We start from the raw sequence: 13946 nt of genomic DNA, 5'->3' as shown, positions 1-13946 counted from the left end.
CCTTTCCAACAACTCATTGTTAAAACTGACAACAAATACAGCAGCTGCGACTTTTCTATTTTTTCTTGAGATAATAACTTCTATTATTGGACATTGTTTGAGCTCACACTCACCAGAGGTGTTAATACTCAGGGATTCTACTCGTGCTTCCTCACTGCAACAGCAAACCGCCTCCCCAAGCAGCACACAACAGATGAATGACACTGACACACTCACTTCAGTCATGGTATTTATTTCAAAACTGTATCATACAATATATATATATATATATACACAATAACTTAGCAGCAAGCTCCTTTGACCTCATAGGAAACTGCTGTAATATACAGTAAATACTTTAAGAGCTTATTTTTTGGTAAAAAAATAAATTACATGCTTTGGTTCAAGAAAACTGTCCTGTTGTTCACCAGCACAGAATCATTTGTGCACTCGGTGTAGGGACGTATTACACCACCGCAGAGTTCATGAGAAGAAAAGGCGTGTTTCCTGTTGTTCAAAAGATCTGCAGCTACTAAAGTCACTTTTTTTTTTTTAAATGAAAAACAGTTTGGTTGCTAGTGAGGATGTACAGGCGCAGTTAGAACGAAAACAGCGCCAAGAATCAAAGGTCACGATGAGCTCATGATTGTCCGTCTCAAAGCTCGTTGTGGGGGGGGGGGGCGGGGAGAGAGGGAACACCACCGTATCGGCCTAACAGGATTCAGATGGAAGCGAAATAAACAACTCTATCTGTAAAAAGAAAAAAAAACAGTTTTATCTTCTTTCCTCTGCTGTAGGTGGGCCTCTGACGTTTGACCTCTGGGGTCTGAAGGTCTTGGATCTGTGTGAGCACTGAATAAGTTACAATTCAGTTGGAGCTTTAGATCATGAATTTAATGAAAGAGCGACACTTTGACTTAATACCATCTTTCCTTGATTAACTTTCAACAAAGAGAAAGAATTTGATGAAAACTAAACAACATTAACGTCAGGGGAAGGATGGACCTCTGCACCCCAACACAACCCCGACCGAGAGAAACAAATTATTAGAACATAATCGGTTCTGGGGGAGTAAAAACACTCGACACCCGCCGTGCCACTTTCCTGTAGCTTGTCTGCCGTCTGTTCCCAACCCTGAATTCATGCGGTCACAGGGCGGCTGCTTGGAAGCTCACTTGAGCAGGACCAACTGTAGGCGTGGCGAGGTAGGCTCTGTTCGGATGCTGCACCCGTTTTAGTTTGTTCTAAACATGGTAGGTGTTCCCGGCGAGGTGGACTCGGTGACTCTGCCGAGCCCCGGGTGCCTCATCAGTTCGCAACGACGCGTGACCTCATCCAGTCCAAACTGGCAGGTAAACTGGAAAAAAAAAAAAAAAGTGGGGAAGGAGAGGAAGACGTCAGACAACACATTTTGGCCTAAAAACAGAGAAAAAAAATGCTTTAAGAAAAATCAATAAACACCTAAAATGTCACAAACAGACGGTTCAAAGGGACACCAGCCGTTAGGACGCATCAGGCCTAAACGAAGTTAATGATTCACTCTCTCTCGGACAGTGAGACTCACCCCTCTCCTGTCAGGGCGCAGCAGGCTTGAACATGCCAGGAGTGAGAAGTGATGGAGTCCAGCGTGAGGCTCTGCGAGATCTCTGCCGCCGTCATGGAACCCTTCACATCCTGTTTATTTGCCAGAACGAGAACGGCAGCATCCTGCAGGTCCTGCATTTCCAGACAACAGAGGGTGTATTACTACTACTACAGCCACTACTACTACAGCTACTACTACTGCTGCTGCTGCTACTGCTGCTACTGCTACTACTGCTGCTACTGCTGCTACTACAAAATTAAACTAATACAAAATTTAAACATTTCCAGTGGAAACACACAGAAAGTTCTTGTGTCAGCCATGAAGAAAGCCACTTCAGCAGAAAAGTGAAACACACGCCTCACTGATGACTCATGCAGACGCACGCCGCTGAAACTTCCCCATCACGTTATGTCACGGGTTCGCAGGCTGGATCAGATGGCGCAATGGTGAGTCACGAAAGGAGCGAGTTACTTCAGAAAAGTAAATTCCAGACTGGCGGGTTCACCGATTGACATAAGGCCTCCACCTCGAGGCAGCGCCGGAATTGAACTCACGCTGTGATTTACTTCAGGTAGCCACCGGTCGTGGAAATAAATGAGACAAGTGATTAAAGTAAAAATGAGGGAGGAAAAAAAACAATCTGATTTCCCCCTCATTTCGCCCTAAAATCCCCCCGGAGCACCTGAAGAACCTGATTCTCATAAAAGTCAGTATATTAAAAGCCTTTATTCATCTGCCAAAAAGATTCTTAGGCCTTTGGGTTCTACGTCAAAGTCTTCTGTTGCGGAACTGAAGTCGGATGTTGCCTCGGGTCTTGAAGTGGTTCATCGCCCCGAAGTGTGTTTTGAGTGCGTTGGATGCACTCGAGGGTTCGCAAACGGATGTTTTTGGTGAGCTGGGCTGTCGTTGGTGGTTGGCTGTTTTTTTTGTCGCCATTAGCTCAGAGCTAAATGTACATGGCTGGCTCTTTCTGCGCTGGGGGGCGGGGGGGGGGGGTCCCAAAGAAGTGATGCAGTGTTGAAACGCGCACACACACACACACACACAAACACACACACACACATACACGTCCTTTGAGCTAAAGAAGCGTGTGAGTAGGTGGACAGAATATCCTGGTTTTGTACCTCGTGCGCGAGCATCTGGTGCAGCTGGTCTTTGGTTACGGTGAGGCGTTCGCGGTCCGTGCTGTCCACCACCAGAATGACGATCTGACACACAGGGACACACAATTTCATTTAATCAAAGGGAAAAATACATATAAATTCATCCCATCATCAGAGATCCAGTCGGCTTCACGACGGGCAGTCGTAAGTGGTTATGTAAGAGTACGAGCCTCCTATCAGTACCAGGGGAAGGTGATAAGGAGCCAATAATGTACGAGTACTGCTTGCTCAGCAGTATTTCTGTGTCGTGCAAGTTTCCAGAGGTGATGCTACTTCAGCGTAATCAAGGAGTTGAAGAAACTGAACCCTGGTTGTTGATTGTGTATTTGTACAGAGAGTACTGCATACCTCTGTGTTGCAGTAGTACGAGTACCAGCTGGCCCGAAGGCTCGCCTGGCCTCCGATATCCCAGACTAGGAAGTGTGTCTTCTGTACTGTGACCTCCTCCACGTTGCTGCCGATGGTCGGCGTGGTGTGAACAGCCTCCTTCGTCAGACTGTCGGAGAGGGGACAGAGTTTTAGCGAGATGTCAAACAAATATTGCAGTTCTACTGTAGTACTTTGGCTTCAGAAGGACACGCGTGTGTCACTCACAACTGGTAGAGGATGGTCGTCTTCCCGGCGTTGTCCAAACCCACGATGATGACTTTGTGCTCTGTGATTAAAAATAAATTAAAATTATTGTTATGTTTTTTTTAAATGTCCTTTTCTTTGTTGTTGGCATCATGTGACCTCGCCGCTCTGGCTTGGACACTTTCTGATTTTTTTCATTGTTGAAATTCCACCAGCAGCATCACAAAGACACGCAGACGGCAGGAGCCCTGATTACAGGACCACATAGCCAAGATTCCACTCAAGCTTCTCTGACATCAGCTGTCCGACCGGCAACATGGCTGGTTTGGGTTTGGCGGTCAATGAGCCGCAATATCATCAAGAGCAGAGCGGCGAGAGGACATGGAAGACTCAGGAGCAGCGTTGAAGATTTTCATCCCCTGGTCTTTGAATATCAGCTGACGGATGAAAAACAACAACAAAGGAAAAGCTTGACACCTTGATCCGGTCTTACCTGTGTCACCAAACACTGCCATCATCTTGGTGAGGAGGAAGCCCATGTCCAACAAGTGTGTGTGTGTGTGTGAGAGAGAGAGAGAGAGAGTGTGTGAGAGAGAGTGAGTGTGTGGAGATGAATGATGAATAATCCAGTAAAGTCTCTGTGCTGCTGACTGTCAGATAAAACTCCACTTATAAAAACACCTTCCCCTTCTTCTCCTTTTTCTTCAGAAGCATAGTGAAAGTGGGCGGAGCTTCTTAATTTTCTATGACGAGCTCAAAAGGGTAGTGAGTTGCGCTGCGTTCACTCCCTGTCGGAAATTCAGGCAGCCTGTGAATGAGACTTATGGCGCTCTCTCCATAATTCGGGACGGCACAGGTTGCGAAATTTCAAAGCTAACTCAACAAGAATATTTTAGTTTTAGGTTTGAGAGTGAATTTTGCAAGAAACACTTAAAATTCGGTAAAGAGGAGTAAACGTACGTTCCAGATGTTTGTATCCAGGCTGCTGCTGTCACTGAAACGACGAACGAAGTCAAAGAGAAATCTCCCCCGAACTGATAATCACTCTATGAATGTTGTAACGTATTAACAGGAAAAAAACCTGGCCTCAGGTTCTGCTGCCTCTCTCTAAAAATAAATCAGCGTATATTTGTTTGTTTTTTCACCCACCGATGCAGAGCTTCTTCAGGGTTGTATTGGCCTCAGACTTCGCCATCATAAACTGCCTGAACTTTCTGGTTTGGTGTAAATTCACCTGCCTCCGATGAGCCTTTTGGGATCCATTTGGTTCTCCGTTGGTCGTACGAAAAGGATCCCCTTTAGAACTTTAAAAGATGTTAAAGTCCCTGAGCTAGAAAGGGGATCTTCCCAGAACGTTCTGAAAATGTCTCTGCTGGTGTGAACCACGTCGTTCCATCGGATCTTTAAAGGTTTTATGAAATAATGGGAAACATTCTGTATGTTCTGGGAGCGCTGAGGAGTGATTATAATACTTCTACACATCCGCACAGTGTTCTGGGAACATTGAAAGTGGGTAAAACTGCAATCAGAAATATTTTTAAGGTGTGAAATACTGCATGTATCTCACCTGGAGCTGTTTGGGTTTTAATATTTCTAAAATTACTCCTACATGTCAATTCTTCCATCAGCGTCACTTCATCACGTTCCTCTTTGTGTCAGCTAAAACTGACACAAAGAGGAACGTGACATTTCAGAGCTTACCCAAGAGCACCCGAAGGCAACATAGGAAGCAGGCTTTTCCTCTATGACGGAAACCCACCCATGACGCAAGTGGTGATAAATTCATCAAGCCCATATACGGGGAAGGAAGTAAAAACAAAACTCCTCCCCCTCTTCTTTTGCTTTGTATAGGAGGAACTGGTTTGGGAACAAAAAGCAAAACAGGGTCTAACTGGAATCCCCTGAAAGTTCCTGCTGCTTTCCCAGTTTTCGAGATCTTTTCATGAAACAGAAGTGCAGCTCAGCAGACTCAAGCTGACTGACAGCTGGAAGCTTCAAGCACTGATTCCCATGATGTCCTAATAAAGACCTTTAAAGGGGCATAACCGGGATTAGAATCCTGAACGAGCTCCTCTGCATATTTGTGACCCCAAAGAACCTTTAGATCCATCCTATTAGGGTCTCTCTGATTTCAATTAAGAAAATAACTCAATGTTCTGAAAACACACTAATCCATTTCCTCTGTGAATCCTCAGTAGGTTGCTGACTCGGCGACGCTCATCTGCACATTTTGACAGGTTTATATGACCTTTGACCCTTTAATCTGCTCCAGGTGGGATTTTATTTGTCCAGGTTTATTAACGAGATAAGGAGTACCACTCAGCAGGTACTTGTCTGTCCACTTACACCAGTTTCTCACCTCGAGATTTTTGGTTTGGGGTATTTAGAGAGTGTGATGCTGCTTTATGTTGTGGGGGGGGGGGGGGGGTTTAAAATGGTTTTAATGTATTTGAAGGTGCTTTCATGCCTTTGTTGTTATGAATAAATGAGCTTTTTGTTCATTTGGCAATCGTGAACTTTTTTAAACTGAAATTAAAGGCTCACACTCAAGGTTTTAACGGGCACATTCCTCGTTTGTGAGATTTGATCCACTGTAGACCCCCCCACCCCCCGTGAGTTGAAGATGAAAGCCCGTCTTTCCCCGCTTCCTCCTGCGGTGGGTGGATTTAAACGCGCCGCAGCTCTGATGGAGGATCGTCATGATGGTGGCGTTCGTATTTCACGGAAACGTCGGAGGAACGAAGGTCCTCTAACAGGTCTTTCCTTTCAGATTCTTCTCTCAGCTGAGGCTTCGTAGGCCTTCACCCTCTCCAGCACCTCGACTCAGCAGCTGCAACAGACTGACGCGTTTTGCTGAGATTGGCGTCAATTAGTGACGTGAAGGAGATCAAGTTTGAGCTCACGAGGGAGAAAACCTGTATTAAACTGTATCCTGGGTAGTACAGGGGATTCGGGAACAGGATTTAGTACTTTAAAGGGCACCAACTGATTCACATCAGTACTCCAGAGCAAAGATGAGCTATCAGTCAATTATTCTCAGACCTTAAAACCTGAGAGCAAATCTGGGCGACAGGGAGAGACCGTGTGACCCTCTCACCCCTGCAACATTCCCTGAGAGCGGCCTCATGACGAGAGAACGCCCTCTCCAATAATCCTAATGCAGAGCTGGACTCACATCGAACCTGCGCAGAGATGAAACCTCCTCCTCCTGGGTCGACCAGATTCACTTCTAATTGGGTCAGAATCTCCTCAAGAACTTGGTGACGTTACCGCTAAGACGGATTAAGACAGAGCTCTGACTGCTCTTTTTTTTTTTTTTTTACTGCTGAAAAGTAGTTTGTTATTGCCAAAGAAGCACAGTACCACAAAACGCAGCGTGGGTGACCTCGACTGGCTCTCAGGTCCACTCAGAGTATAAATTCAGGCTGGAACGTTCCCTCTGCACTCGTGTCTCACAACCAGATTCATGAAATCACACCGTGGCATTTTTCTGCTTACATTTTTAATTAAAATACGAATTTATCCACAGATTAAAAATGAAAGGCAGAAAAAGCGAAATGCAGCTACAATCAGGCACCAATGATACATGTTATTTCATATTTTTAACAATTGCGATAACGCAACAATAACATCATTTACTGATCATTATGTAATATTCATTTATCCATCTGAAGACAGGGGTGGGGCAGCGCAGCCCACCAGAAACATTCACGGATTCTCCGTCGTAGGTCACTGAGTGAAGACCCGAGCCCGTCATCATCCGACACGCCCCACACGACCTCACAAGAACCGAAGATTAAAAAAAGAAAAAAATTGCAAATGTCCACAGGGAAAAAAAAAAGAAAAAGAAAAAAAAGAACAAAAAAACAAACACGAATTCAGTCTGAAATCAAGAGTAACGAGAGAGTGGCATTTAATATCAGACAAGTTGGGTTATTTTGAGAGGGATTAACCACACACAGGTATTCTATAGAACCATTAGCCCTGGAAAACAAACAACAAAGCCGGTGCAAAGAAAACGATGTGTTGGAGCGACAGCGACGGGCTACGGCGCCGCAGCCACGAGACGACACAGATATGGCATGAAGAGGAGAGTTAAGACATCCCACCGTAGCAGCGGTGGACATGGCTTGGCGAGACATTCCGGCACTTGTGATTCCTTGAAATGAGGGCGGGGCGTGGCTAAGGCAGGACACTTCATTCACACAACTACGACTGCAGCGCTGCTTTGAATCCGCACCACGCTGGAAAAAAAACCAGAGAACGCTGCAGCGAAACACCTCGGTGCCCACGGAGAAGAGAAGAGAAACCAGAGAATTGGACGCGTACAGTCGGGCACGGGAGTAAACGTCTTTGGAGTGTATTCCTGGTTGTTATCAAGCTGACGTGAGTGTAGCAACAGCGATAAAATATCTCGTCTTAAAGTATGGCAACGTCTCCACCTGCTTTTTAAGGTCTGGGTGATAAAGTGGAGGTGAGAAACTCGTCTCTTCTGGATCTCAGAATAAAACCCTGAAATCCAAAAGCACTGAGCGAGATAAAGTTAAAGAGGAACCCTGACACTGAACACGGGGACGGCGACATTAGACCCTGTTTAAGACTGTAGAGGACAGACAGGACTACAGCTTTAGCAGCCTTCACACTCTACAACTGAAGGAGAGATTGAGTCAGAAAGATCACAATCAGAGCGATGAATGTCCTCGTGCTGTCGGTATAGAAATCTATGATATTCATGCAGTATTAACGTAGAAAACAAAAAAAAACCCACAAAGTAATTTTCCTCTAAACATAAACTGGATTGCAAGAAGAGGATGATGAGGATGGCATCAGTTGACGTGTTTCTTTACATTGTACTGGGATGTAAACAGATTAATTTGTTAGCCAGACCGGCATGGCCCCAGAATCTGAACCTCTCCCCCCTCCTTCCTCCCTTCTCTCAGTCTGCTCCCTCGCCTCTGTGGTAGGACGCTCAGCGGATGTAGACGTCCCTTCCCCAGTCGTCCTGGTTCTTGTTGCGGCTCATGTTGGCCCCTGTGTCCACAGGGTCCTGGCAGTAACGCTCCCTCAGCTTGGCGCGTCCATGCAGCTGCGTCTGGCTGGGCATCGGAGGATGGTTCAGGTTTTCCTGGTCGGGTTCGGCACCTTCGTCTTCCCAGGAGGCCTGCCGACCGTGATGCTGCGCCAGGTGGAGGCGGCTCCCCCCGCCCCCTCGGTACGGCTCGGGCTCTTCATAGGGGTCGGTCTCAATGTCCATGCAAGAGTCGCCAGCCTCAGTGTACGCAGAATCCCGGCTGCCCTGGGTCTCGGAGTCGAAGGTGTCTTGTCGTGACAGGCCCCGCCCGCTGCCTCCTCGTAGCTGACCACGGGAGGAGCGCAGGTACGTCTGCTGATGCTGAGGCTTCCCTCCCACATCAGAGTGATAGTCATGCAGGGTGCCGCTCCCACCGCACTCTGTCAGAGGCCCCTCTCGCTTCTGCTCACCGTGCGACAGGTTGGGCCCCTGCAGCCAGTCGCAGTCATGCAGCCACGCAGCAACATGCAGACACACAAACAGCAGATGTCAGAAGTTAGCAGCAGGGTTAGCATGATGCACGACATACAACACAGGACATTAAAAAAAATCAACACACACACACACACACACTCAATTATAACCATGAACTAAGATTTCCCAGCTTTTAGGGCTGGCCCTGAAGGCATCGGTGCTCATGGCTCACATCTGTTGGCAAGATTCTTCAAAAAGTTGCGGATGTATTTTTGATTCAATTCTCTGACAGAACTCAGGATGAGGAAGAAGAAGAAGAAGAAGAAGAAACAATCGGTGGAAGCGAGAAGCTAATTGTTTGGTTTGCTAGCAGGACATTTCAACTTGGACGGCGCTGCCACGGCTGGAGACGCTCCAGACCTCTGGCAGGGTGAAGCGAGTTCAGATGTAGTCCACAAAATGTCACAAGTATTTGAAAGATGCTCGTCTCTATGTCCCAGCGCTCAACCTCACATTTTCATATCGATTCTTCTGTCTGTGCAAAACCCCAAAATTAAATTTTCTGTTACAGAAAAAACAAAACAAAAAAAAACAACAACCTGCAAGAGTCTTTGGATTTTATGAGTTTGGAACCAAGAAATAGTTTCCAACTCAGATGGAAAAAAAATAATCACCTAAATGATTAATTGATTAATTAATAGTTGATTAATTTCCTTTCGGTTGACTAATCTTTTTTTTTTTTTTTTTTTTAAACTGGTTACACTCAAAGGAGAGCCGATACGCAAACGTCTGCCAAAGCATACAAAAAGAAGTTAAGGGGTAGTGGATTATTTACATCATCATCATCACGTGTGTATCGTTAATAATGCTCACATGTTGGGACATCCCCCCGCACAGACACACACTCTCTCTTGCTCTGAAATGTGCTCACAGCTCGTTCGCCAGCAGCCGTCAGTCGGAGCACAACAGAATCACACCCAAGCAGTTAATCAGCAAGCAGGCTACAACACGACAGCAGTGCCACCTTCTGGCTGCATGAGCTCATGGCACACATAAATAAAACTTCACAATTATGTAATTAATTCAGCTCTGCACTGTATTATTGACTCAAGGAGCGAAAGAAACGTAACAGTTCACTTAGATTAAGAAATAAAAGAGACTGCGGGTGATTTGTCTCAAGTGAAAAGGTCCAATAAACTGGCAGAAGGATTTAAAAATGTCCCCAGCCGATTGGTGGACGCTGTCAATTAAGGAGCCGGGTTATAATTTGGGATTAAAGACACTGTCGGTTTAGTGTGTTTTAAAAGAAAATCGTTAAAATATTTCTCCGCCAGCGTGTTAGTAACAGCCTCTACCAAATGAAGCGTTTCTGTTTGAAGAGGCGGGCATGACTTGCTGTTTTCAGGGGCGGTGCCATGGCAACACGGAGGAGGACAGCGAACTGGATTCAGCCTCCCAGTGAAGAAGAACAAGTGCTGGAGAAAGGAGGCCACAGAGCTAAAGAGGGCAGGGTGGGGGCAGGAGATATCGTTTTACTCGTGATTACAGCGAAATGGAAGAGGGGCCTGCGGGGGCACAGGTGCCTTATGGGTTACTCCTTCAGTCCAGTGTGGTTTTACTTGAGCAGCTCTCACAGTTCTAAAAGTGCTAAGACTATTTAATGTTCAAGCCAGCTGGTAAAGTGTGTGTGTGTGTGTGTGTGTGTTGAGGCTCTTCATCTACGTCGGCGTTGTGTTTCTATATACATCATGAAACAGAATCAGGGTTTTCATCTTCCTCCAGGTAAAGACGTCAGGTTGCCGGGTTCGAGTTGAGTCCCCTTCTCTCTGCTGGACCTCAGAGAGCGTGTTCTTCCTCCTTCCCGCCGCCGGCTACAGGCCCGTCCATGTCGGGCCACAGATCCATATTTCTGCGCAGGGAGGTGAGCACCTGTACCTGCAGGTTGGAGACCGGTTCGGGGGAGGCGGCCAGAGCTGCTGTGGCCATGGTGCGGTTGAGCAGAGGGTTGGGCGGGTTGCTGCTCGGAGGGTGAGTCGCCTTCCAGTAGGCCTCCAAGTAGTCTGCCAGGTGCTCGCAGGCGTCCTCCAGCTGGTTCTCATCCAGGATGATGTCAAATAATTCCTGCAGGTGAACAAAATACATTCGTGTCCAGCTTTTAAGGAATTAAATTGTATATTTACTGCTTTAGGCTTTACAGATTGTCCTCCAGCGCAGCTCAAGGGTAAAACTCACAGGAGGGCACTGAGCCAACTTGTCTGCTGCGACCATCTGCACATTTAGGTGCTTGGCTTGGGACTTCCCCCTGGATTTGATGAGCCTCTGGAGAACCTGGAGGGACACGAGTTGCAAGTTTCGTGTCATTTTCAATGGTAAAAGGATGGCGTGTTAAAAAAAACAAAAAGCGCTGCGCAACAATGTTTGTTTCTACAAGTGCGTCTCTGATCTGTTCGGGTGATGCACCCACATGGACCTCAGGCTGTATTCCAGACCCTTCCCGACCTGCTCTTACTGTTTGGTAACCATGGAGATTAGACTTAGGAAAAGTGTATTAAAAAAAAAAAGTTTGCCAACATCCTGAAAATCTTGGATAAATGGACTGTGTTCATGTAGCTCTTTCATTCCCAACACTTAGCAACACACTCACATTCACACACTGTTGGCAGACGCTCCTGTGCAGGGTGCCAACTTGCTAACACACTGACATTTATACAGGAGCAATTAAAGTTTCCTGTGTCTTCGCTCAAGGACACCTCGACAGGCCTGAGACCCACCTGAGCCGAGCCGCCGCGATCGACTCTCCCGGCCCTTCAATTCACTTTCATACACTTGAGTGCCAACGGCCAGAACTGATCTATTCGGAGACTTTTATGGTGGACTGTAACAATGAGCTGCAGTTTGAGTGGGAAATGTCAGAAATAAACGGGAGAGGAAGAGGCTCCATAGCTGACGGGGTGACTCCCACCTGGATGTTTCTGGACTCCACCTCCTGCTCGTTTCTCTCAACGTTCTGGCTTGTATCACTGGTTCTTCCTGCCACAATCCTGCAACTACCGGAGCTAATCAATGCCTACTGGCCCTGATTCCTGGGGCTCTGGTAGCAACTTTGGGAACTTTAAATTATTGGACAAATTCTAATAAAGTTTTTCATCGTTCAAGCAGCCGCCACCCTCAAAAGGAGAGTGTAAATCGCTTTGGCAAAGCAAACATCATTGTCTCATGGCGTGATCATGAATAAAAATGTTAGTTCTTAAGATAAACTTTGGATATAAGATGAAATATCCTCTCTGATGTCCTTGTGTTTGTCGCAAATGGCTTTTTTGTGTAATTCTCCCACAGACAATAACTCATTCTGCACTGCTTCAAGCGCCCCCTGCTGACAAAAAAGTAGCGGGAACTTGAGCATCGACCGTCTCCCACGTTACCTGTGATGAAACCAAAACTAACCACAACAAAAACTGACTATGAGTCAGACTTTTGGGGTGTGAAAACGCCCCAGAAAAGCTCGGGACGATCATCTGTGCCGTACCTTGGGGGAGGCTATTTTGATATAGACGATGATGGGGGCCAGGGAGGTCTTGGCCAGCTGAGAGGGGTGGTTGATGGTGTCCGCATCCAGAGCGACCAGCTGGAGGGTGCGGGCCAGCTCGAAGATACGCTCAATCTCACTCTGCACCTCAGCTGAGGCCCCCGAAAAACAGATGAGAAAAAAAACACAACACGACAGTGAGACAACTACGAAAACTCTCTCTCTTTGGCAGAGATGCACTGAATCAGACCTTTGCCTCCAGGACACAACCGGCATGTTAGTTCCAAATCATGCAAGTCAACATTTTAGAGTTCCAAGCGTATGAATCGGATCAGTTCCATTTATGCGCAGCTAAATGGAACAGTGCAGCATTCTCATTCTGATGCCGCCTCCGAGCATGAGCAGCTCCTTCGTGTGCGCTTTTATTGTAAAGTTGTGAAAGAAGGAGGCCCTTAAGAATGAGATGCCTGCGACACTCGCAAAAACTGAGAAACAGGGCACGATCTCTACCACTGAAGCAAAGAAAAACACCCCCATCAAACAAATGAAGGTTAGTTTTTGTTAGCGCTCACAGGAGCCGCAGTCATCAGGTGAACCACTTCATTCTGCTGAATGTGTTTTTTTCACTCTTCCTCAACCATAACCTGTATGAGCTTGTTACTGAGTGTTTCCAGTACAGTTCCCCTTTTTATCAGCCTGTTGATGTGTAAGGAGACAGATTAAAATGGAAAGCAGAATATGCCCCCCCCCCCCGCATGTTTGTCTGGTCAAACCTCTGCAATTCCGAGCTGTGCCAACCCAGCCCCAGCAGCCTCCAGAGGGCTGGATAGAGAATTAAACCTGGAGGCGAAGCAGGTCGGAGCCTGATAAGACGCACCAACTTCAACTCTTAAGCTCATACAGAGAAAGAGCGGGCGAGCTTTCCATTAACCCCCCAACACAAATTTGGATCGCTCCTGTGCCACGACTGGAAGAGAGAAGAAAAAAAAATCCACGAGATTCTGCCTCTACGTAGGCTGCAGTTTAGGAAGAGTGTCAAAAGTCGCAACATAAGGTTGAAAGCAGCATGAAAATATCAGCTTTTCCTGGCTGCTCGCTCCGGTTGGAGAGCAGCTAGCAGCCACCCTCCTGCCCTCCCACGGATCTGCTCCAGCTTTGGTTTCGTAACACGTTTCTTTTTTGTTAACGGCTGTCACACAGAAGTATGAGGAACAGTGAAACTGACAGGCAAGCAGACAGGCAGACAAACAACGTATGAGCAGATGATGAATATAGTAAGAAGAAAAAGGGGAGGAAGGGGAGGAGGAGAGATGCTTCATTGTTTGGTTGAAAAGAGGAGAGCATACGTACCCAGTACGTCTGGATCAAAAGAGAGTGGAGGAAGAAGATGGGTGGTGGGAGAGGAAGGCGGGCCGGGGGAAAAGTGGGTGAAGGGCAGAAAGACAGGATGAAAGAGAGGAGGCCAGATCAGACTCAGGCAGTCAGAGCAGGTTTAAAAGGGAAAACAGTGACACTTTCAGGGCTTTGGATGATGAACAACCATCTCCAAGCAGTCGCTCCACCTTTAGACCTCCGACGCTATGAAACCGTGTCGACATCCAAGGAGACGCGCATACTTTGAGAATCCCTAAATCC

General features: G+C 46.8%; 2 protein-coding genes across 4 annotated transcripts in view; both read right to left on the bottom strand.

Moving 5' to 3' along the window:
* Positions 1-228: 228 nt before the first annotated feature.
* arl5c (ADP-ribosylation factor-like 5C) lies at positions 229-4010 on the bottom strand. 2 transcript variants are annotated; one of them, XM_086184425.1, is made up of 6 exons: positions 3794-4010; positions 3322-3382; positions 3076-3223; positions 2689-2772; positions 1544-1695; positions 229-1336 (listed from the first exon to the last, which is right to left on the bottom strand). In XM_086184425.1, exons 1-6 carry the CDS (start codon positions 3837-3839, stop codon positions 1288-1290), a joined length of 540 nt encoding a protein of 179 aa, XP_086040551.1. In that variant the 5' UTR covers positions 3840-4010; the 3' UTR covers positions 229-1287. The 2 variants fall into 2 exon arrangements, with proteins under 2 accessions (XP_086040551.1, XP_086040550.1); XM_086184424.1 differs by lacking the exons at positions 229-1336; positions 1544-1695 and adding an exon at positions 1709-2539.
* A 2786-nt stretch (positions 4011-6796) lies between these two features.
* Positions 6797-13946, bottom strand: part of cacnb1 (calcium channel, voltage-dependent, beta 1 subunit) — a 35637-nt gene continuing 28487 nt past the window's right edge. For both annotated transcript variants that reach the window (XM_086186308.1, XM_086186307.1), the window contains exons 11-14: positions 12312-12463; positions 11018-11113; positions 10721-10906; positions 6797-8800 (exon numbers count right to left, since the gene is read on the bottom strand). In XM_086186308.1, coding sequence (XP_086042434.1) covers positions 8270-8800; positions 10721-10906; positions 11018-11113; positions 12312-12463 — 965 coding nt within the window. In that variant the 3' untranslated portion in view covers positions 6797-8269. The remainder of the gene's footprint in view (positions 8801-10720; positions 10907-11017; positions 11114-12311; positions 12464-13946) is intronic.

Source organism: Aulostomus chinensis, chromosome 18 (genome assembly GCF_037954235.1).
Source record: "Aulostomus chinensis isolate RoL2024-O1b breed Wild chromosome 18, RoL_Achi_v1.0, whole genome shotgun sequence".
NCBI lineage: Eukaryota > Metazoa > Chordata > Actinopteri > Syngnathiformes > Aulostomidae > Aulostomus > Aulostomus chinensis.
This window is presented reverse-complemented; position numbering and strand designations above follow the sequence as displayed.